At 50.1% G+C, this 22783-nt stretch overlaps 1 protein-coding gene across 1 annotated transcript in view; it reads left to right on the top strand.

The window, feature by feature from the left end:
* The window catches only part of CROCC2 (ciliary rootlet coiled-coil, rootletin family member 2), an 86730-nt gene that overhangs the window by 23649 nt on the left and 40298 nt on the right, over nucleotides 1-22783 (top strand). Inside the window, exons 8-18 of the mRNA XM_024354729.3 lie at nucleotides 986-1082; nucleotides 1370-1576; nucleotides 1799-2010; nucleotides 2338-2520; nucleotides 2999-3143; nucleotides 3584-3730; nucleotides 4026-4256; nucleotides 14717-14910; nucleotides 17629-17747; nucleotides 18183-18352; nucleotides 18989-19165. Of these exons, the coding sequence (XP_024210497.2) occupies nucleotides 986-1082; nucleotides 1370-1576; nucleotides 1799-2010; nucleotides 2338-2520; nucleotides 2999-3143; nucleotides 3584-3730; nucleotides 4026-4256; nucleotides 14717-14910; nucleotides 17629-17747; nucleotides 18183-18352; nucleotides 18989-19165 (1882 nt within the window). The remainder of the gene's footprint in view (nucleotides 1-985; nucleotides 1083-1369; nucleotides 1577-1798; nucleotides 2011-2337; nucleotides 2521-2998; nucleotides 3144-3583; nucleotides 3731-4025; nucleotides 4257-14716; nucleotides 14911-17628; nucleotides 17748-18182; nucleotides 18353-18988; nucleotides 19166-22783) is intronic.

Genomic DNA, 22783 nt, shown 5'->3' on the forward strand with positions numbered 1-22783 from the left:
GGGGTCTCCTACAGTGAGGGTTTCAGGGAGCACGGCAGGGAACTCACTGGGACTGCGTCCTGGGGGTCAGCACCCAGAACTGGAGTTTTCAGGCTTAAAGCAGGAACATTCTTCCAGGGGCAAGAGCTCACCTTAGGTAAATCGTTTAAAAACTGAGGCAGGAAGAGGGACCAGGCCACCTCCTGCCCGATATGAAGGACACCCACGCCCTCTCTGGGGGTCTATGAGCCCCGCCGTGATTGTGGAAGGTTTTGGACCCACCACCCACATCGGGGGCTCAGAGGTCTCTTGAGGGCAGCTTCAGCAGAAAGTGGGGAGGCGGCTCCCCAGTGGAGGTCTAACCTGCTGGCTGTGGGGCCAGTGCCTTACAACCCAGGGTCCAGGGCCCACTTGTCCACAAACACCCCGCCAGGCTGACAGGCAGAAGCCCTCCCTACCCTCAGGGGGTCCAGCTGAGTCAAACACACCACAACCCAGCCCCAAATGAGCAAGACAGGACATGTGGGCCCAACGGTGCCATACAGCTGCAGGGGCAGCACACCAGGGCCTGAGCCACAGGAAGGGGGACCTGGGGTCTTTAGGAAGAAGGTGCATCCTGGGAAGGAAGGAACAGTAAAATCACTTATTGTTAGACTAATGGTGACAGGTGCTCCAGGCAGAAGGACTGGCCAGGAAAAGGCCTGTGGTGGGCACTCCCTCTGTTGTGCCACAAGGACAAGGCAGAGCCTCGGGCAGCCACTGCATCTGAGGCTGGAGAGCTGGTCAGGGTGTGGGCCTTGACTCCTGAGACACTGGGAGCCACTGAAGGCTCTGTGGCAGGAGAGACACATGCTCAGACCAGGGACAGAGGCCACTCAGCCAGAGGCATCACCCAGCACCAGCAGGGGGGCCACCGCACAAAGGAGTCTGGGCAGAGCCAGGGCATGCTTGGGTGCCCGTCCTCTGGGCCCTGCCCTTCACCCCCACACCCCCCGACTCCTCCCAGACTCTCGGAGCAAACCCTGCTGGTGGAGAAGCTTACAGAGCAGAATGAGCAGAAGGCGAAGACCGTCGCTGCCCTCAGAACCGACCTGCAGAACCTGGTTGGTGGGCGGGACGGGGGTGGCTGTGTGGCAGGGGTCTGTCACCCTTGCTCAGGAGTCTCCCCTGCCACAGGAAGCCTGGTGCGGCAGTGGACGGCCTGCAGGGCAAGGTGGGGTCCCTGCAGTGCACTTTGAGGCACGTCAGGAAGGTGTGGCCCCTCGCCTGTCCTCCCAGTGGCAAAGGTGGAGGTAGCCCGCAGGGACCCTCAGTACTGTCTGCGCGGTCCCCACCAAATCACAGCCCTGTGCTCTGGGCCCCTCTATCCCTTCCTCTCTGCACCTTGAAGGTGGCCCAGGAGGACGCCCGGTGCCTGGAGCTGGCAGGTAGCAGCATCACTGAATTGGGGGAGCCACGGCGCCCACTGAGGAGCCCCCAACGTGCCACATCCCCCCATCAAGGGGCGTCCCCACCACACATCTGCTCCCCAGCCGCCCTGGACCCTGCACTGCAGGCCATGCGGGCAGCCATAGAGAGGCGGTGGCGGCGGGAACAGGTGGGCAGCCGCAGCCCACAGGACTCCCTGTCTCCCTGAGGGCAGAAACATGAGCCCCTCAGGCTGAAGGGTAGTTATGGGGCCTGCCCCTGAGCCCCATGGCCCCAGGGAGGGGCCCCAGTGTCGGGGGTGTCCTTTCTGGGGAGTCGCAAGCCCTGGTGGGCCTTGGTGGGCAAAGCCTGCCTAGGCCAGAGAGGCCCACACCGCACCCCACCCGAGCAGGAGCTGTGCCTGCAGCTGAAGTCCTCCCAGGCACTGGTGGCCAGTCTCCGGGAGCAGCTGTCCGAAAGCCGGCGGGAGCTGTGGGCCGCACAGAAGCTCCAGCAGGAGCGGGCTCGGGAGCAGGCACGGGAACAAGAGGCTCTTCGGGGCCAGCTGGAGGCCCAGAGGCTCGAGGTGCAGCAGTGCCGGGCGTCCTGCAAGCTCCTGGGGAGGTAATGGGGTGAAGGGGTTGCACGGCCTTGCACAGGGTGTATGGGATCCTGAGGGCCCAGGGCTGCTGTCAGGACAAGCACCTCTAGAGCTGGAGGGGTTGCCAGCCGGGGAGGGGTCCTTTCCTTCTAGCAGAGTTGCGTGAGCACCAGTTGAGCGTGGGCCAGGGTGGGACACACCCGCCAGTGAGACCCTGTCTGCTTCTCGGGCTCCCTCTGCCCATGCAGTCTCAGGGGCTGGCATCCACCCAGCCCCCAATGCCCACCAAGGCACGCGGTGCACCTTGAATGTGTCCAGGGCCGCCCCAACTCTGCCCCCACCATCCCCAGGGAGAAGGCTGCTCTGGAGATGGTGGTGGAGGAGCTGAAAGGGAAGGCAGATGCTGCAGATGCGGAGAAGCAGGGGCTGGAGGCCGAGGCCGCGGAGCTGCAGAGAAGCCTCCTGCTGCAGGCAGAGCGGAGGGAGGAGCTGGCTCTGCGGAGGGAGCGGAGCTGCAGGGCACTGGAGACCAGGTGCGCGGCCGTGGCTGGGTGGGCAGGGCCCCTCCCACAGAAGAGACCCCACTCTGCCACCATCAGCCACTTGGCCTTGGGCCACGGGTCTGCTTCTTCACCTGTCTCATCTCAGGGTGTGGTGGCCCTAACAGGGCAGGGGCGGGGGCTCTCCAGGCTTCTCCCCAGGCTGCACCATCCTCCAGCCCAACCCTCACTTCCTCTGGCCCAGTGCCCCACCTGGGCCACCACCCCGTGGGCCCATCAGATGTGGGGCCCCACCCCTCCCGTCCCCCCGGAGGCACTTGTGCCTCCCCTGCCCCGGAAATGAAGCCTGGAAGCGAAGGGCTCCCTGCCTTCCTGGTCCTCCAGGGACTCCATGCTCCTCCTGGGCCTCCCTGGGCTTGGAGGGAGTTGCAGGCGGTCGCCTGCCTGAAATCCCATGGGGCAGCCACTGCTCACCCTGAGCGACCTCCCGCCCTCTGGTCTGGGGCCTCAGTCAAGGCCGCCTGCAGCAGCTGGAGGAGAAGGTCTCCGGGCTCAGAGAGGAGCTGGCATCGGCCCGGGAGGCACTGAGCACAGCGCAGCTGCAGCGGGATGTCGTGGAGAGTGAGAGGGAGGGACTGCGCAGCGCCCTGGCGCGGGTACATTCTGCTCCCCCCAACCCCGCCCCCTCTCCCGTCTGCCCCCACCCACCCTGGCCTCACTGACCTGGCCTCCCACTCCCTCTCTCCTGCCTACCAGGCCCCTCAGCCCATCACCACAGATCCCAAAGTCACCAAAGTTCTCTCCCGTCCCCAACCAGTAGGCACCAGCCTGGCCCAGCTGCTCTCAACCCTGCTGGCCACGCCTGCTTCTTTGTGGCCTCTCCCTGGACCACCAGCCACCTCCTCTGGCTGGAGCCTTAGTGCCTGGAGCCACCATTGGCCCTGAGACATCCCCTCTGTGGCAACCTTCCCACCATGTCCGCCCAAGAGCTCTGGCTTGCACACCTCCGTGGCTCAGGGCTCACTCCTTTCCCAGCGGCAACAGCCCTGCCCTGGAAGCTGAAGGTCCCTCCCTGGCATCCCCCTCCCTGCCCCAGGCCGAGTGCAGCAATGCGGACCTGGAGCTTCTTGTGAGGCGGCTGAAGTCGGAGGGAGTGGAGCAAAGGGACTCCGTGGCCGCAATGGCCGCCTTGATGGAGGGGTTGGCTCAGGACAAAAGTGCTCTGAACCACCTGGCTCTCCAGGTGAGACAAGGGCCAGTGGGGCGGGCCTTGCTGCAACCTGTTTCCCAGGTGGCTGTGGGTCTCCCAGCCCTAGGCCTTCCTTCCATCCTCCCAGATCACTTCCTCTCCTGGTTTGAGGTTTTGGGGACAAGGGAGCCTGACTAGACCTGGCCAGGTCTGAGGGAGGGAAGAGAGTGCCCCTGGGCCAGGCCTGAGGGAGGGAAGACAGTGCCCCGGGGCAGGCCTTGGGGATGGCTGGCCTATAGGGACTGAGGGTCGGGGGAGTGGATGCAGAGCCCCCGACACCTGGTGGCAGCTGGAGCAGGAGCGGGACCAGCTGCGGGAACAGCGGAAGACTCTGGAGCAGGAACGGGCCCGGGCCGGGGAGCAGCTGGCACAGGCGGAGCAGCAGCTGGCGCTGGAGCGGGCAGAGCGCAGGGGGCTGCAGCAGGCCTGCGGACGCCTGGAGCAGCAGCAGGAGCAGCTGGAGGGGCAGGCAGCCCTGCTGGGGCGAGAGAAGGCCCGGCTCCAGGAGCGGGTGGGCCAGGTGAGGACTGCAGGGCAGGCTGCCGCCGTCTGGGATGCGGCTGGGTAGCAGGTCTTGCCTAAGGTACTTCTGGGAGTCGGGCAGGCTCAGGATGCCCACATCAGCTCTTTCTGTCTTGGTAACGGATCAGGCCCAGTGCTGGCCTCCCCGTGGGGGTGGGGGCAGGGGGAAGGTATGCAGAGAAGAAGATTCCCATCAGGCCTGGCCTCCATATCCATCCCGCCACTTGGCAGGGGAGCCCGGGCCTCAGGCCAGTGACTTCTGCACACTGGGCTCTTAGTGAGCTTTGCTGTTTCCTCCTCTGTCTTGTTTCTCCCTGGTCCACATCCACACAGCTGAACTCTGCGACTGCACATTCACTGGTGCCTCACTCATTTATTCCCAATTTCCCCATCATTTGTTGAGGAAGCTCAACTCACTGGAGACAAAAACAGTCTTGGTTTTTTCCAATCCTGCCTCAGTCATCCGTGCGGAAACCCTGTCCACGCTGAGTTTCAAGCCCCTGTGGCTCAGATTCCGCAGCCCCCGTCACATTCAGGACAGCTCAACCCTCCTTCCGTTTTCAGATTCTGCCTTGTCCTTTTCTGGGGTCACCTTTTTCCTCTTTTTCTATTGACATTTAATAAGTCAGTGTACAGTATCAGTGAATTTTGACAATTGTACAAACCCGGGTAGCCGCCACCAGAATCAAGACATAGAACATTTTTGTCAACCCAGCAGGTTCCCCTACGTGCCTTCAGCCATTGCCCAAAAGCCCCCGGCCGATGTGCAGCACCACGGACTGGATGCACCTGTTTCAGAATTCCTTATAAATGGAGCCATGCAGTACGGACGCTTTTGTGTCCAGCTTCTCTCTCTCAGCATCATGTCTTGGAGATCCATACATGTTGTTCAGTGTTCCACTAAGCCCTTTCTTTTTAACTGCATAGTTATATTCCTTGGGATGAGTAAACCACATTTGCTTACTCATCCACCTGTTGCTGGACCTTTGGATTGTCCAGCAACAATGTTTCCAATACTGGTCCTGCCTACAAGGTCCTTCCTTGGCCCTGCCTACAAAGGGCAATTTTACATATCACTGGGACCAGCACCCAGGTGATGTGAATTCTCTGCCTGAACCCTGCCTACAAAGAGCATTGTGGCTTATGTCTAGGTCCATTATGTAAGTGATGTGACTCCCTTCTACTGCCTTGGCCCTGCACTTATGTTGCATTGTGTGACACACACTTGGTGATATGGTTTAGATTTGTGTCCCCACCCAAATCTCATGTCAAATTGGAGGAGGGGCCTGCTGGGAGGCGACTGATTTGGGACTGTGATGCACAAGGCTGCTATAAACCTTCTTGTACAAGTCGCATACATATATTTTTATTTTTCCTAACTAAATACTTAGGACCAAAACTGTGCACTCGCTGTATAGGTGTGTGTTGAACTTTTATTGGGAACAACCAAGCAGCTTTCAGAAAAAGCAGGCAGCTTTCCAAAAGTGGTTCAATCACTTTGCTGCAGCCAGCAGTGTAGAAGAGTTCCAGTTGCTCCTCTGCCTTCTCGACATTTGGTATTGTCTGTTTTTTTGGGTTTTGCTTTTTGTTTTTTTAGCTATTCTGTATGTGTGAAGTGATACATCACTGAGGATTTCATTTGCATTTCCCTCATAACTGAAGATATTGAACACATTTTCATGCACTTATTGGATATTCGTATGCTTTATTTTATCAATTGTTCAAATCTTTTTCCTATTTTTTAAACTGGGGTTTTGCATTTTGGTTATGAATATACAGGAATTTATATATCATGGATACAAGTACCTTGTCAGATACATGTCCTATGACTATTTTCCCCAAGGTTGTGGCTGCCTGTACATTTTCTCAATGATATTTTTTATGGATGGACATAAAATTTTAACTTTGGCAAACTCCAATTTATCTATTTCTTTTTTTAGTTTTACAATTAGTATTTTCTAGGTTCTGTCTGAAAAATTTTTGCCTACCCCAAGGACAAGAAGATATCCTCCTACATTTTCATCTGGCTTTCACGTTTGGATCTATGATCCATTTCAAGTTTATTTTTATGGACAGCAGGGGTTCTCCACGTGTGCTTCCCAGACTAGCAGCATAAACATCACCAGGTGATATGGTTTGAATCTGTCTCCCCACCTAAATCTCATGTCAAATTGGAGGAGGGGCCTGGTGGGAGGTGATTTGTTCATGGGGCCAGATTTCTCCCTTGCTGTTCTCTTGATGTTGAGTGAGTTCACACAAGATCTGATGGTTTAAAAGTGTGTGGCACTTGTCCCTTCACTCCCTCTCTCCTGTCGCCATGTGAAGAAGGTGCTTGCTTCTCCCTTCACCTTCCGCCGTGATTGTAAGTTTCCTGAGGTCTCCCAGTCATGCTTTCTATTAAGCCTGTGAACTGTGAGTCTGTTAAATCTCTTTCTTCATAAATTACCCAGTCTCAGGTAGTTCTTTACAGCAGGGTGAGAACAGACTGATACACCTGGGGACTTGTTAAAAATGCAAATGCTCATGCCTCACACAAGACTTACTGAATCAGAAACTCTGTGGGTGGGGCCCAGAAATCTGGATTTTAATTAGCCCTCCTTGGGATTCTGCTGCACACTAACGTGTGAGGACCACATGTGTATGGTATGATGTAAGAACTAAGGTCCATTATTTTTCATACTAATACCCAGTTTTTCCAGCACCATTTTTTTCAAGTCTCTCCTTTTGTCCTTGATTAAATTTGGCAACTTGTTGAAAATAAATGGATCATATATGTGGGATTTGTTGATCTGTGCAAGTCAATCTATTCATTCTTTCACCAAAACCACACTGTCTTGATTATGATAGCTTTTTAGTAAGTCTTGAAATTGAGTAGTGTACATACATCCACCTTGTTCTTTTTCAAGATCGTTTTGGCTGTTCTAAATCCTTTGCATATGCATATACATTTTAGAATCATCTTGTCAATTTCTTCTTCCCTCCCCTGCAAAATAGCCTGCTAGGAGTTTGATTAAAATTGTTTAGAATTTATAGATCAACTTGAGGAAATGGACATCTTAAATATACTGAATATTACATCCATGAATATGGTATATCTCTCCATGTCTTTACTTTCTTTCTCTCAGCCATGTTTGTAGTTTTCAATGTAGAGTTTTCTTGCACATCTTTGATTAGGTTAATTCTAGATTTTTATATCATGAATTATATTACAGTTTTAATGTCATTTTCTTATTGTTCATTATTATAGAAATATAATTTCATACGAAATATAATTTCATATGTTTATTTTGAGTCATGTGACCTTGACAAATTCACTTATAAGTACTAAGGTTGTATGTTTATATAATTATTCATCTGTAACAATAGTTTTACTTTTTTTCTGATCTGAATACCTTTTATTTCTTCTTCTTATCTTATTGCACTAAGACCTGCAGAACAAAGTTGAGTATAAGTGGTGAGAGTGGCCATACTTCCACCCAAGGCAATCATGGGGAAATAATTTGATGTTTCACCATTAAATATGATGTTATCTGTAGGCTTTTCATAGATGCCCTTTATCAGAGTAAGGAAGTTCCCTTCATTCCTAGTATGCTGACATTTTTAAAAAATTAGAAATGGGTACTGGATTCTGCTAAATTCTTTTTCTGGAACTATTAAGGTGATCATGTCATTGTTCTCCTTGTGTTAATGTAGTGAATTACATTGATTAATTTTTTAGATGTTAAACTTGCATACATAATAAGCCCTACTTTGTCATGAGTTAGTATCCATTTTATATATTTTTTATTCAACTTATAAATATTTTGTTAAAGATTTTTGCGTCTATATTTGTGAGTAATATTTCTGTAATTTTCTTTCCTTGGAATCATCAGATTTGGAATCAGAGTTGTGCTGGCCTCCTAAAATACACTGGAAAGTAGTCTCTCTTCCTCTGTTTCCTGAAAGTGTGTGTGTAAAATTGTTATTACTTATTTCTTAAATGTTTGGCAGAATTCACTAATGAAATAATGTGAGTTTGGGGTTTTCTTTGTGAGAAAGCATTTGATAATGAATTCAATTTCTTTAACAGATATATAATCTATTACAATTTCTTATTTGTTTTTATGTCTGTTTCTTCATCTGCATCCTAATAATTTTGCATGTTGTGTTTTTATTATTAGTCAATTCAAACTATTTTCTCTTTCCCCATGTGATTTATTCTTTGCCCTGTGGATTATTTGGACATATATGGCCTAACTTCCAAATAGGGTTTTCTAAATGTCTGATTGTTATCAATTTCTAACATAATTCCATCACGATCAGAGGACATACTCCGTATTATTTGAATGGATTTAAATGTATTATGTCCCAGTCTGTTGTCTATCTTGAACATATCGAAAGAATGTGTATTATGCTATTGCTGAGTGCATTGTTCTATAAATATAAATTAAATCAAGTTGCTTAGTAGTGCTGTTTAAATCTTCTAAGTCCTTACTGGGGTTTTTTTGTGTGTTGATTTATTTCTTTGATTGGTTGTTTTTGTCTACTTGCTGCATCAGTCAGTGACAGAAGGGCATTACAATCTCTAGCTGTGATAATGGAATTGTCTGTTTCTTCCCCTAGATCTCCCCTTAGTTTCTTCCACAGCCAATTTTTGCTTCATGTGTTTTGAATTTCTATTATTAGGTGTATATATATTTAGTATTTTATTTCTTCATGAGGAATTGGTATTTTATCATTATAAAACATCTCCTCTTATCTCTAGCAATACTCTTTTTTGATATCTACTTTTTTGATACTGATATAGCCACTTCCATTTTCTTATGCTTAGTGTTTCCGTGGTATATCCTTTTCATATATTTACCTTCAACTTGTCTATGTCTGCTTATTTAAAGTGTGTGTCACCATGATCAAGTGGGTTTCATACCAGGGATGCAGGGATGGTTTAACATACATAAGTCAATCAATATGATATACCACATAAACAGAATTAAAAACAAAAATCACATGATCATCTCAATAGACGCAGAAAAAGCGTTTGACAAAATCCAGCATCCCTTTATGATTAAAACCCTCAGGAAAGTCGGCATTGAAGGGACATACCTTAAGGTAATAAAAGCCATCTATGACAAACCCATAGCCAACATTACAGTGAATGGGGAAAAGTTGAAAGCATTCACCCTGAGAACTGGAACAAGACAAGGATGCCCACTCTCACCACTTCTATTCAACACAGAACTGGAATTCTTAGCCGGAGCAATCAGACAAGAGAAAGAAATAAAAGGCATCCAAATCAGTAAAGAGGAAGTCAAACTCTCACTGTTTTCCGATGATATAATCATATACCTAAAAAACCCTAAAGACTCCTCCCAAAAGCTCCTAGATCTGGCAAATGAATTCAGCAAAGTTTCGGGATACAAAATTAGTGTACACAAATCAGTAGCTCTGCTGTACACCAACAGGGACTAAGCTGAGAATCAAATCAAGAATTCAACCCCTTTCACAATAGATGCAAAAAAAATACTTAGGAATATGCCTAACCAAGGACGTGAAAGACTTCTACAAGGAAAACTACAAAACACTGCTGAAAGAAATCATAGACGACACAAACAAATGGAAACACATCCTATGCTCATGGACGGGTAGAATCAATATTGTGGAAATGGCCATACTGCCAAAATCAATACACAAATTCAATGCAATTCCCATCAAAATATCATCACCATTCTTCACAGAACTAGAAAAAAATCCTAAATTTCATATGGAACCAAAAAAGAACCCGCAGAGCCAAAGCAAGAACACGCAAAAAGCAAATCTGGAGGCATCACATTACCCAACTTCAAACTATACTATAAGGTAACAGTTACCAAAACAGCATGGTACTGGTATAAAAATAGGCACATAGACCAATGAAACAGAATAGAGAACCCAGAAATAAACCCAAATACTTACAGTCAACTGATGTTCGACAAAACAATCAAAAACATAAAGTAAGGAAAGGACACTCTATTCAACAAATGGTGCTGGGATAATTGTCAAGCCACATGTAGAAGAATGAAACTGTGTTTCTTTTTGTTAGTTTTAGTGATTACCCTAAAATTATGATATGCACAGTCTATATCCAAATATTATATTACTTCACAAACAATGTAAGACCCTTCCAGCAATATATTCCATTTATCCCTTGCTATGTTTCAAATGTGTCCCCTCCAAAATGTAGGTGTTGAAACTTACTAATTCTGATAGTATTAAGAGATGGGACCTTTAAGAGGTGATTTAGGCCATAAGGGTTCCACCCTCATCAGCGAGATTAAAGCCTTTATGAAACGGGCTTGCGGCATCATTTGTGTCTCACTTTCCCTTATGCCTTCCACCATGTGAAGATGCAGCATTCTTCTCATCCGGAAAATGCAGCATCAAGGCACAGCCTTGGAAGCAGAGAGTAGTCCTTGATAGACAGCTGAACCTGCCAGCACCTTGATTTTGGACTTCCCAGTCTCTAGAACTGTGAGAAGATAAATTAATAAATTTCTGTTCTTTATAAATTACCCAGTCTCAGGTACTTTGTTATAGCAGCACAAATTTACTAAGACATCTCTTCCATCCTTTTTGCTCTTGTTGTTCTATATTTTATTTCTGTGTATGTTGTTATAAACCGTACATTACTTTATTAATCTTTTTACTTTTAAATGATTATTTTTAACCATTCACACACACACACTCATCTTTTCACAAACATTTCAGTTATTTGGTAACATTCTTTTCCTTCTTGAGTATGTTTTTAAACATATTAATTACAATACTTTTTGGGTCTTTGTCTGATAACTCTAACATCTGGATCCCCTAATGAGCTATTTCTATTGTCCTTTATTTATTTATTTTCAGTAGTTTGGCCTTGTCTCCTAGTATGCTTAATATTGTTTGTTTTCTTTTTTTATTATGCTTAATAATTTTTGATTGAATGACAGACTTTGTGTTTTTGTAGATATAATTCATAGAGATAATTTAAGGCTTTGAATGATATAAGCTTCTTCTAGAGGGAATTTGCTTTTGACTTTGGGAAATCAGAATAGGGATAAATTGCCTTTATCCAGTCCAGGATTTAGCTGCTTTGTAACTGTACTTCAGTCTTTTGTGAGGAGTCGTCTATTTCTGGCTTATCCCAGGGTATAATATAACTCTCCTATGTTCCTAATTGGAAATCTCAGGTGTTTACCAGGGTTCCTACTCTTTAGTTAGCCCTAAACTCCAGGTTTTATTTTCTTTTTATTTATTGTCTTTTTTTATTATCTTTATTTCAGATTGGACTTTCAAAAGTGCTATCTGACTTCTCAGACTGTCAGCTGTTATTTTTTTGTTCAGATTCGTAGTCTCCTGGTCCTTTACTACTTCTGAGTTATAAAAAATACATACCTTTTCAAAGCAGTACCGTTTATTTTATTTTCTGAGACAGGGTCTTTGTCGCCCAGGCTGGAGTGCAGTGGCATCACCATGGTTCACTGCAGCCTCGACCTTCTGGGCTCAAGCGATCCTCCTACATCAGCCTCCCGAGTAGCTGGGACTACAGGCACACATGACCACGCCCAGCTAATTTTTGTGTTTTTTGTAGAAATGGGGTTTTGCCATGTTGCCCAGGCTGGTCTCAAACTCCTGGGTTCAAGTGATCCACCTGCCTCAGCCTCCCAAAGTGCTGGGATTTTGCGCTCAGCCAGCAGTACCATTTTTTAAAATCTCAATATACAATCTCAGGCTTACCTCAAGGCATTTCCTCGCTCTCTGATATCCGCTCTTCTTTTCGTTCCCCGGCTGCTTTGGTATATCTGAACTCTAAGTTATATCTCTTCAATCTCATAAGCCTGCTGAAATCTTAGGCCATGTTCCCAGTCTTTTAGCTAAAGCTTTTTTTTTTTTTTTTTAATTTTTAAGCAGAGTCTTGCTCTGTCGCCCAGGATGGAGTGCAATGGGGTGATCTCGGCTCACTGCAACCTCCGCCTCCTGGGTTCAAGCAATTCTCCTGCCTCAGCCTCCTGAGTAGCTGGGATTACAGGCACATGCCCGGCTAATTTTTGTATTTTTAGTAGAGATGGGGTTTCGCCATGTTGGCCAGGCTGGTCTTGAACTCCCGAGCTCAGGTGATCTGCCCACCTCGGCCTCCCTAAGTGCTGGGATTACAGGCATAAGCCACCAAGCCCGGCCTAAAGCTTTATTCTTGGATACTGAGGCTCTACACCCCCTGTCATTTAGGACTTGGCAGATACCTCAAAGGGGAAATCTGTTGTATTCATAGAATTTCAGACTCACTTTAATATATTTCTCTCTGTAGCCTGAACACCTGGGACCTGACTGCCTTAGTATCTCTCTAATGCTTTTAAACAGATTATTGGATTGTACGTTGTATTGCTTTTCTAGTTGCTTTAGATGGGAGGGTTGGTCTTCAACAACCCACCTCACCATTATCAGAAGCAGAAAGTCCTGGTTTTTGCTTTTGAAGAATGTTTTCACTGGGTTTAGAATACTAAAATAGCCATTATTTTCTTTCAGAAATTTAATGAAGTCATTCCATTGTCTTCTGGCCTTCATTGTTGCGTAGAAAGCAAATGTCAGTCTTGTTCATTTCACAGCTATGTGTCTTTTTCCCTTTGTTTTTTAAAAAACATTTTTCTTTATCTTTGGTATTCAGAAACTTTACTAAGTTGTATATATGTGACATTTTCTTTTAATTTATCCTTTTGGGGGTTACAGCTCATTTTAAGTCTGTGGCTAGATGTATTTTATTAGATTTGGAAAATTCTTGGCCTGTGTCTGTTCAACTGTGCCCTCTCATCTCCTTCTGAGGCTGTAATTACACATATGATGGGCATTTTTAGCTTGTCCTATATGTCTATAACATTCTTTTGTGTATTTTCTATCCATCCTTCTATCTCTTTATGATTCAGTCTGAACACATTCTTTGTCTCTCTTCCAGGTTATTAGTCCTTTCTTTTATTCTGTCTAATCTGCCATTGTCTATTAATTTTTTTTTACTTTTGGTTATTATATTTTAAATTGTCTTTTTTATATTTAGTATCCAGTTCTATTGTTAAACTTTACGTCTTGCTATCCATCTTCTTGAACACATGAATCAGCTATTTTAAAGTTTGTGTCTGATAACTCCAATATCTAGATAACCAGGGTAGGAGGATCTATATCTATTTTCTGTTCTTATTAGTGTTTTTTTTGTCATGTGGTCCTGTCTCCTGATAGGCCAGATCTTGATTAAATAGTCAATCTTATATATAATAAATTATAGAAATAATTTGAGGATCTTGATGATGCGATTCTTCTTCCAGAAAGTGTTTATTTTTGTTCTTGTTGTTGTTTGTTTGTTTGTTTTTGAGAGAGGGTCTCACTCTGTCACCCAGGCTGGAGTGCAGTGGCATGATCTTGGCTCACCATAACCTCTGCCTCCTGGGTTCAAGCGATTCTCCTGCCTCGGCCTCCTGAATAGCTGGGATTACAGGTGTGTGCCATCGTGCCTGGCTAATTTTTGTATTTTTAGTAGAGACGGGGTTTCACCATGTTGCCAGGCTGGTCTTGAACTCCTGACCTCAAGTGATCTGCCTGCCTTGGCTTCCCAAAGTGCTGGGATTATAGGCGTGAGCCGCCTCAGCTGGCCAGAATTTACTTTTGACCCTGGCAGGCAGTGAACGTAGAAGGTCACTGTAACCCAATCCGTGACTGGGATGATTCGCATGTGAGCTTCAGTGTCTGTGAAGGATGGTCTATTTCTGATTCACCACTAGTACTAGGGTCAAGCCCTGCTGTGAATACAACTTGATGTCTTGTGATATTTATCAGAGCCTCTCTGTTTTGGTGGCTCTGAACCCTAATTTTTGTCCCCCTCAGGCCATGGTACTGCCAGAAGTTCTTCTTGGCATCTCAATTTTTCAGCCCAAACTCTTAAATGAGCAAATGCCTTGAGGAAGAGGAGACACTAAATGCTGGGCTCATTCCTCTGTGCCTCCCTTCTCTCCAAGATCTTCACTCCTTCGGTCCCAGCTGTCTGTTCAGGTGTCTGAGGTGTCTTGCATATTCTTGTGATATATTCTTTCTAGATTTTTATGATGTTCTTGGTGGAAGTGTTGGTCTGCAGCAATCTAGTTTTCCGTTACCTTCTATTGCCATTTCTATGCAGCATTCCCTGAACCCTGGACACTGGAGGACAAACAAATGGTACCATTTAGATTGACAGTTGGCTCCTACCTAGGAGTGCCCAGTTCAATACCATCTCCATCCACTCAGGGTACCTGAGTGGATGCCCCCTCTATTGTAAAAACATACATGTGTTTCTGAGATCCACCCACTTCTTCCACTTTCACCTCCATGCCATTCTGCATAAAATCACTTCTTCTGAAGTCCTTTCTTCCCCTCAAGAGGCCCATGCTCACCCACCCACTTACTCTCTTTCTCTGCTGACTGTCCCCTCCCCACCTCCCCTAGGTCACATGCCAGAAACAGGCCCTAGAGGAGCAGCTGGCTCAGAGCCTGCAGGACCAGGAGGCCCAGATGGGCACTCTGCAGCAAGCCCTGCAAGGAAAGGATGCTCTGTCTGAGGAGCGGGCCCAGCTGCTGGCCAAGCAGGAGGCCTTGGAGAGGCAGGGCCGGCTTGCAGCTGAAGAGGCAGCTGATCTCAGGTATGCAAGGGCCTGCCAGTCAGGGCATGTCCCACGTGTCCTTGCCTGCAGAGAGTCTGCAGTGTGGCAGGGTATGGGGACACTCGCACCATGACATAGGACTGGGAGGGAGTGTGTGCACATGAAATGGGCTGTGAGTGGAGGCGAGCACAGAGCCTTTGGGTTGGGGGAGGGCATATGGAAGAGGTCAACCCAGTGAAAGCGCTGGGGTCACCTTCCTGAAAGAGGTGGTGGCAAGTGCAGAAACACAGCTCAGACCAGTGGAAGGCAGATGTGGAATGTCTTGCTCATGGAGCTGAGGAGTTCAGGGTGAATCCAGCTTCAGGTATGGCTGGATTCAGGCACTCCCACAGTGCCCTCAGAATCCTGCTTCTCTCTCCCTCAGCACAGCTTGACTCTGAGACCTTTTTCCCAGGCAGGCTCACTCTGAGAGGTGGCAAGATGGCCAGCAGCCACCCCAGGGTCCCCCTTCCAGCAGATGCAGAGCACCCTTCTCCCTGCAAGGCCTGAGAGCGGCTGCCATGGGCCGTCTTGAGCTGTGTGACATCCCTGTACCAATCCTAGGAGCCGGGAGTCACAGGGCCTGATCCCAGGCTTGGGCTGCACACCCATCCCTGGAGCCAGAAGCAGGGTCAGCCCAGGGACACGTGAGGTGGAGAGTGTGGGCGGGTGAGCCCAAAGGCCCTCAGGGCAACTCCCAGAAGTTGGGACGGGCAATCGCAGGCAAGAACAGGATGTGTGTAGGCTGTTGCCTGGTGATCTGAATGGGTCCTGCAGCCTCTGTGGAAACCCAACAGCTGATGGCTTCTGTGCCTTATAGGCCCTGCTTAGGGCCCTGCTCAGGCACTGCTAAGTATTTTTGTTGAAAAGATTCCCTCCTGGAATTCTAGAATCTGGGAGGCATGAGAAACCTTGGAGTCTGGGATCCTCGAGCTTCGCAGACAAACCTCTTCTCCAAATGAAAGCTTGCGCAGCAAGGAAAACCTGAGGGAGGCTGCTGCGGGTTGGGCTCCTGTCCATGCTCCCTCCTGGGCCCTGGGGGCTCCAAGGACCGGGGTGGAGGTCCCTTTCCTGCTGGCAGGGTCTGCTGCCCAGAACACAGGCCCTAGCCAGAGCCCTCAGCAGCCTGGGTGCTGCCCTGACAGCTGCCCCTACCTCAGCCCTGCCACTGACCCGAGGTCCCTGCACATAGCAGCCCTGCAGGCCCCAGCATCACAGGCCACTGAACAGGGCATCCTGATGGCCCACTGAGCCTCTGGTGACAGAGGGGCTTGACCTGAAGCCACGTCTGCCCGGACACACTCTGTGTGTTTATCTGACTGGCCCAGTGGGGCCAGAGAGCGTGGGCGCTGCCATTGATGAGCTCGCAGGTAACATTCAGGACCATTAAGTGTGGGAAACCCTGCTGCAGCTCCTTGCTTCTGATGAGGCCTCCCCACGGGTCTGCTTTATGAAGGGTTCCACTCTCAGATCCTCAGGCCCTGACAAGGCTTCAGCAGTGGGGACCTGCTCCCTCCCTTCATGGAGTCCTGGCCCGCTTGTCAGCCAGCAAGATGGACCAAGGTCCCCGCCAGCCCACACCCCAAGCAGCCCTGCCCTGCTCGGAGCACCTCGTGGTGGGCCAGGCCTCCAGTCCAGGGGCTCAATGGCAGAGCCCCTGGAGTTTCTCCTGGGCCCCCAAGGAGAGAGAGGCTGGGCACACGCTCAGGTCCCCAAGCTTCAGGCAAAGACATCTGATGTCTGAGCAGCACATCCCTTACAGGAGACCAGGCGGGCCTCTAGGAGGAGGGGTTTCCAGGCTGACTTGAAGCAAAGGTTTCCTACATGCAGAAGGGGGAAGAGCTGCCAGGTGAAGAGAGCACTCAAGCCTGGGAGTGTTGGGATGGGGGCCATGAGGAACACTTACGGGAGGAGGGACTGGAGAGGGAGCAGAGTAGCGTGCAGCAGAGTGAGGTCTCTGGGGGTTCTGATCTGAGCCCAGAGGACTTCCCTCTGCGAGCCCTGGCGAGCCGCAGAAGGCTGGGATGTGCTCTACCCCGATGAAGGGGGTGGCGGTGGCCAGAAAGATGGAAGAGAAATGGAGGCAGGGCCTGATCAGGAGCTGCCAGGGTCCCCGTGGCCCATGGCCCACCCTGACCTCATCTGTTTGGGGTTGTGCACCTACCATTTGTGTGTTTATATGGGTGTCTGTGTTTGAGTCTTTGTGATGTGTTTGTACATGTTGTTTAATGCCTTGCTTTGTTCACGGATAAACACCCAGCACAGGGCAGCGAACAGCAACAATGAAACTTGCCGTTGATGGTTGGATCATTGATGAATTAACTGTTAGAAATGTGAGGTCTTTTATCAGCCCTCCCTCCCAGGAATGGGCACTGCTGTGTGTTGGTGTGTGCTCCAGGTGTCTTCTGAACAGTGGCATCTCCATGCACAAATGCACCAAGCAGGCTTTTCACATGATGGAATCACGCCGCATGTGGGGGTCCAGTTGGGTGCGTGGCTTTTTGGGGGGACTCTTTTCATGACATGAGAATAGAAAATAGTTTCCTCATCCTTGTTAACAGCACATGGTGCTCCAGAGATGCACCATAATTTCTAAAACATTCTTCCATTTATTTGCATTTCAGCTGAGTCTCATTAACACCTGTGTAAAGCTACAGAGAGCATTTTACACGCAGGATCTTGGGGATGACTTGCCCATTGTTTGCTGCATTTTTGCAGGGTGGAGAGGGACTCCCTGGAGAGCAGCCTCCTTGAGGCCCAACAGCTGGCCACGAAGCTGCAGGAGCAGCTGGAGGAGGAAGCCCGGAGCGCAGGACTCGCGCGGCAGGCCTTGCAAGGTGCTCCAAGGGCGCTCCCTCAGCTCCTTCCCCGAAAGTCAGCCATGGAGGGGCCCCTGGAATGGAGCTCAGTGCCCACACGTGCTGCACCCCCTCTCCGGAGCCCACAGGGGCACGAACATGAGCTTGGAGCTCATGCGACTGAGCGACTTGGGCCACCCTCGCCCATGAGGAGCAGCAACACCCTGCCCAGGCTGCACCTGGTGCCGGCCTGAGGCTTAGAACTGGGCTCTGGCCACAGGGTCAGCATGTAGCCTCCAGCTGCAGCCCTGTACCCTTGACCCTGCTCAGCCCACCCTGCCATGTGCTGGCCACCCACTCCCGGAGCCTGGAGTGTACAGTGCTTGCCCCCAAGACTGTCACTCCCTAGGAAGTCCCAAAGGGTTCAGGGGTCCACATGCCAGGCCCTGGTGCATCTTACCCATCACCCCACAGTGGAAATGGAGCAGCTACAAAGTGACTGGGAGGTCCAGGAGATGAAGCTGCGGCAGGACACGGTGCGGCTCCAGCGACAGGTGGCACAGCAGGAGCGGGAGGCACAGCGGGCCCTGGAGAGCCAGGCGTCGGCCCACCGAGAGGCCCTGGCACAGCTCCAAAAGGAGAAGGTCTGCTTCCCAGGAGCCCACCAGTAGCTTCCTAGAAGGCTACCAGGTCCCGGGGAATGGCAGGCCCTTGGGAGGAGGGGGCCCTGGGAGACAGAGCTCAGAGACATAGGCGCCTGGCCAGGGCTGGGCAAGGACTGGCTCACTCTTTATAGTTCACATGGGCATCCAGGGCCTTCCCCGTGGAGCCCTCACATTGGGCTTGGGTTTGTATTTGGGGCGGGCCTCCCTCATGGAAGAGGCTGGAAGGGCTGCTGGCTGGTCTGGTGCAGTCTGAAGGATGAGGGCTGGAGGGGGCCCCACACCCATTAGAGCCGTGCCGTCCCACAGGTCACAGGCTTCTGGAGGCCTGGTTTGACATGTCTTTACACCCCTCCGTGGCAGGTGCACTGCAGAGACTCAGGAATGGTTTACAACCTGATAGATGAATATGGGATGACAGGTGCTGAGACCCAGAGAGGCCCTCCCTGCTCTGCTGACCCTGAGGGGAAGACATGGCGGGTGTGCAGCTGGCTGGTCTGGACAGCCCCTGGGGTCCATCAGCCCTGGCATCCCACGGGCCAGGTCTCACTCAGGACCACAGACAACTGCTGGCCTCACCTGCCGGACCTCACAGCCCATCCCTTTACCTTGGCCCAGGAGACCCTGAGCCTGACCCTGGCAGAGGAGAAGGAGGTAGCCAGATGCCAGCTGGAGCAGGAGAAGGAGCTGGTGACAAAAAGTGCAGCTGAGAGGGAGGCTCTGAAGGGGGAAATTCAGAGCCTGAAGCAGGAGCGGGACGAGAGCCTTCTCCAACTGGAGCACAAGATGCAACAGGTGATGGTGGGGCTGGGGGGCAGCGGGATTGCTCACACCCACTGCACCTGTCACCTCTGGCCCAGCACAAGGGCTGCATGTGGCCACACCTTAGGCGGTCCAATCGCCTACCCACCCATCCATCCATCCATCCATCCATTCAACCATCCATCCACTCACCCACCCACCTATCTGTTCATCCAGCCATCTGTCCATTCATTCACCCATCCATCCACCCATCCACTTGCCCATCCATCCATCCTTCCACCCAGCTACCCATCCATCCATCCATCTCTCCATCCATCCCTCCATCTGTCCATTCATCCACCCACCTACCCATCCATCCACCCATCCACCCACCCACCCATTCACCCATCCATCTGTCCATTCATTCACCCATCCATCCATTTATCCATCCATCCATCCACCCATCCATCCACCCATTCACCTGCTCATCCATCCATCTACCCATTCACCTCCTCATCCATCCATCCACCCATCCACCTACTCATCCATCCATCCACCCATTCACCTCCTCATCCATCCATCCACCCATCCACCTGCTCATCCATCTACCCACCCATTCACCTCCTCATCCATCCATCCACCCATCCACCTGTTCATCCATCCATCCTCCCATCCACCTGCCTATCCATCCATCCATACACTCATCCACACACCTACCCATTCACCCATCCATCCGCCCATCCACTTGCCCATCCATCCATCCTTCCACCCAGCTACCCATCCATCCATCCATCTCTCCATCTGTCCATTCATCCACCCACCTACCCATCCATCCACCCATCCAACCACCCACCCATTCACCCATCCATCTGTCCATTCATTCACCCATCCATCCATTTATCCATCCATCCATCCACCCATCCATCCATTTATCCATCCATCCATCCACCCATCCGTCCACCCATTTACCTGCTCATCCATCCATCTACCCATTCACCTCCTCATCCATCCATCCACCCATCCACCTGCTCATCCATCTACCCACCCATTCACCTCCTCATCCATCCATCCACCCATCCACCTGTTCATCCATCCATCCTCCCATCCACCTGTTCATCCATCCATCCATACACTCATCCACACACCTACCCATTCATCCATCCATCCATACACTCATCCACACACCTACCCATTCATCCATCCATCTGTCCATCCATTCATTCATCCATCCGTCTGTCCATCCATTCACCCATCCATCCATTTATCCATCCATCCATCCACCCATCCACCTGTTCATCCTTCCATCCTCCCATCCACCTGCCCATCCATCCATCCATACACTCATCCACCCACCTATCCATCCATTCATCCATCTGTCCATCATCTATCTATCCACCCATCCATCCATGCACTTGAATGACCCTCCATGCACTTGTCATCATCCACCCACTCACTTGAATATCCTTTCTTCTTTCCACACATTTAGCTATCCACCCAGATATATGGCCATGCATCCACATTCGTAGCTGTCCATCCACACACCTCACCATCCATGCAATCATTCATCAGTTCATTTGACTATCCATCCAACTATCCATGCACCCAACCTTCCATCCACACAGCTATCCACAACCCATCTGACCATCCATCCATCCATCCACTTAACATCCTTTCATCTGTCCACAAACTCAGCTGTCAAGTCACATATCCAACCATCCATCCATGTGTCTATCCATCCATCCACCTGGATCCACCAACCAGCCGGTCATCCAATCATCCATCAGTGTATCCAACTCAAACACCAAGCCAAGCACACAACTACCAGCCACACATCTGGCCATCCTTCCATCCCACCAGCAGTTGAGACTCAGCCACTAGCCCTATAAAAGCTACCCTGAGTCTAGGCTGTTCCAGTATATCATGCTACCCCGAAGAATTCACTGTTGAGTGAAAGGAATGGACACATGAACACGTCCACATTGTGTCCCATGGGGTGATAAGGACTATAAAATGTTGGTACAAATTACAGGCCGGGTGCTGTGGCTCACACCTGTAATCGCAGCACTTTGGGAGACCGAGGCAGGTGGATCGCTTGAGGTCAGGAGTTCAAAACTAGCCTGGCCAACATAGTGAAACCCAGTCTCTACTAAAACTACAAAAAATTAGCTGGGCATGGTGGTGGGGACCTGTAATCCCAGCTACTCGGGAGGCTGAGGCAAGAGAATAACTGGAACCCAGGAGGCAAGCTTGCAGTGAGCCGAGATCCAGAGACTCCTTCTCAAAAAAAAAAAAAAAAAAAAAAAAAAAAATGACAAACTGCAGGAGGAGTTACAGTAGCCGAAATAGCCAAGATTTATTGTCAAACTCTCTGCATTTAATATTTGATTCTTGCAACACTCTGAGGCACATGCTCTAATTATCCCTATATTACTGGTGAGAAAACTAAGGTCCACAAATGTTGAATGCCTTGCACAGGGTTGTGCAGTGCACCTGCTGGGCACCGAGGTCTGTGCTCTTAACTGCCCCACTACTCACATCCTTAGATAGAGGAAGGGAAGGCCTTACAGGAGGAATGGTAGTGTTGAGTGGAGAGGACATGGACATTGGCAGGATGTCTGGGCATGGCATGAAGTTCTGCACAGCTGCCAGGCTGCACGTGAGTGGAAGCAGTGACAGAGGTGTGCAGTGGAGCCAGGACGGGCCTTGGGCGCCAGCATCAGGTGATAGGGAGCCAGTGGATGTTCTTGAGCAGGGGTGATATGATAGGAGTTGGGCGGAAACGAGTCTGGGGCCAGGAGACTGGGGAGAGGCTGAGGCAGGGTCCATGCAAGAGGGGCTGAGAGCCAGGCAAAGGAGGAGAAAGGTAAGTTCAAAGCCCCTTGGGAGGTGGTGATATTATTCCCATTGGATATATGAGAAAAGAGGCTCCAGGGGAAGCAACACATCTGGGGAGTGGGTGGCCCGTCAAGGCCCCCACGCAGCCCCTCATTCCCATCCGAGACCAACCACTGGGCAACGTGGCCTGTTCTCATGTGATTATTTAATCCCAGCTTCCCAGTGGCACACACAGCCCCCAAGAGAGGGGACCTCAGTCAAACAGGAGTGCAGGCTTGGTGGCTCATGCCTATGATCCCAGCACTTTGGGAGGCCGAAGCCAGCAGATCATCTGAGGTCAGGAGTTCAAGACCAGCGTGGCCAACATGGTGAAGCCCCATCTCTACTAAAAAAAAATACAAAAATTAGCTGGGTGTGGTGATGGGTGCCTGTAATCCCCGCTACTCAGGAGGCTGAGGCAGGAGAATCGCTTGAACCCAGGAGATTCTCACTGAGATTGCAGTGAGCAGAGATCACGCCACTGCATTCCAGCCTGGGTGACAGAGCGAGACTCCGTCTCAAAAAAAAAAAAACAGGAGCACAGGCTCAGAGGGCAGACAGACACCATGTGCTAGTGCCCTCCCTCCCCTGGACCCGCAGCAGAACCACAATAAGGGGCACCCCAGGGGCACAGCACAGACGGGCTGGCCTGTGGGGAGCCCTTGCCGGTGCAGCAAGTGAGTTTTCCCGGGACCTCTGCTTGGCCAGCTGCCCTTTATTCTCGGCGGCCTGTGTAGAGAAATTGAGTGGAGAAGTGGGGCTGCAGGGTCTAGCAGGAAACTTCCCCACACTTCCCTG

The sequence above is a fragment of the Pan troglodytes genome, chromosome 13 (genome assembly GCF_028858775.2).
Source record: "Pan troglodytes isolate AG18354 chromosome 13, NHGRI_mPanTro3-v2.0_pri, whole genome shotgun sequence".
Taxonomy (NCBI): Eukaryota; Metazoa; Chordata; class Mammalia; order Primates; family Hominidae; genus Pan; species Pan troglodytes.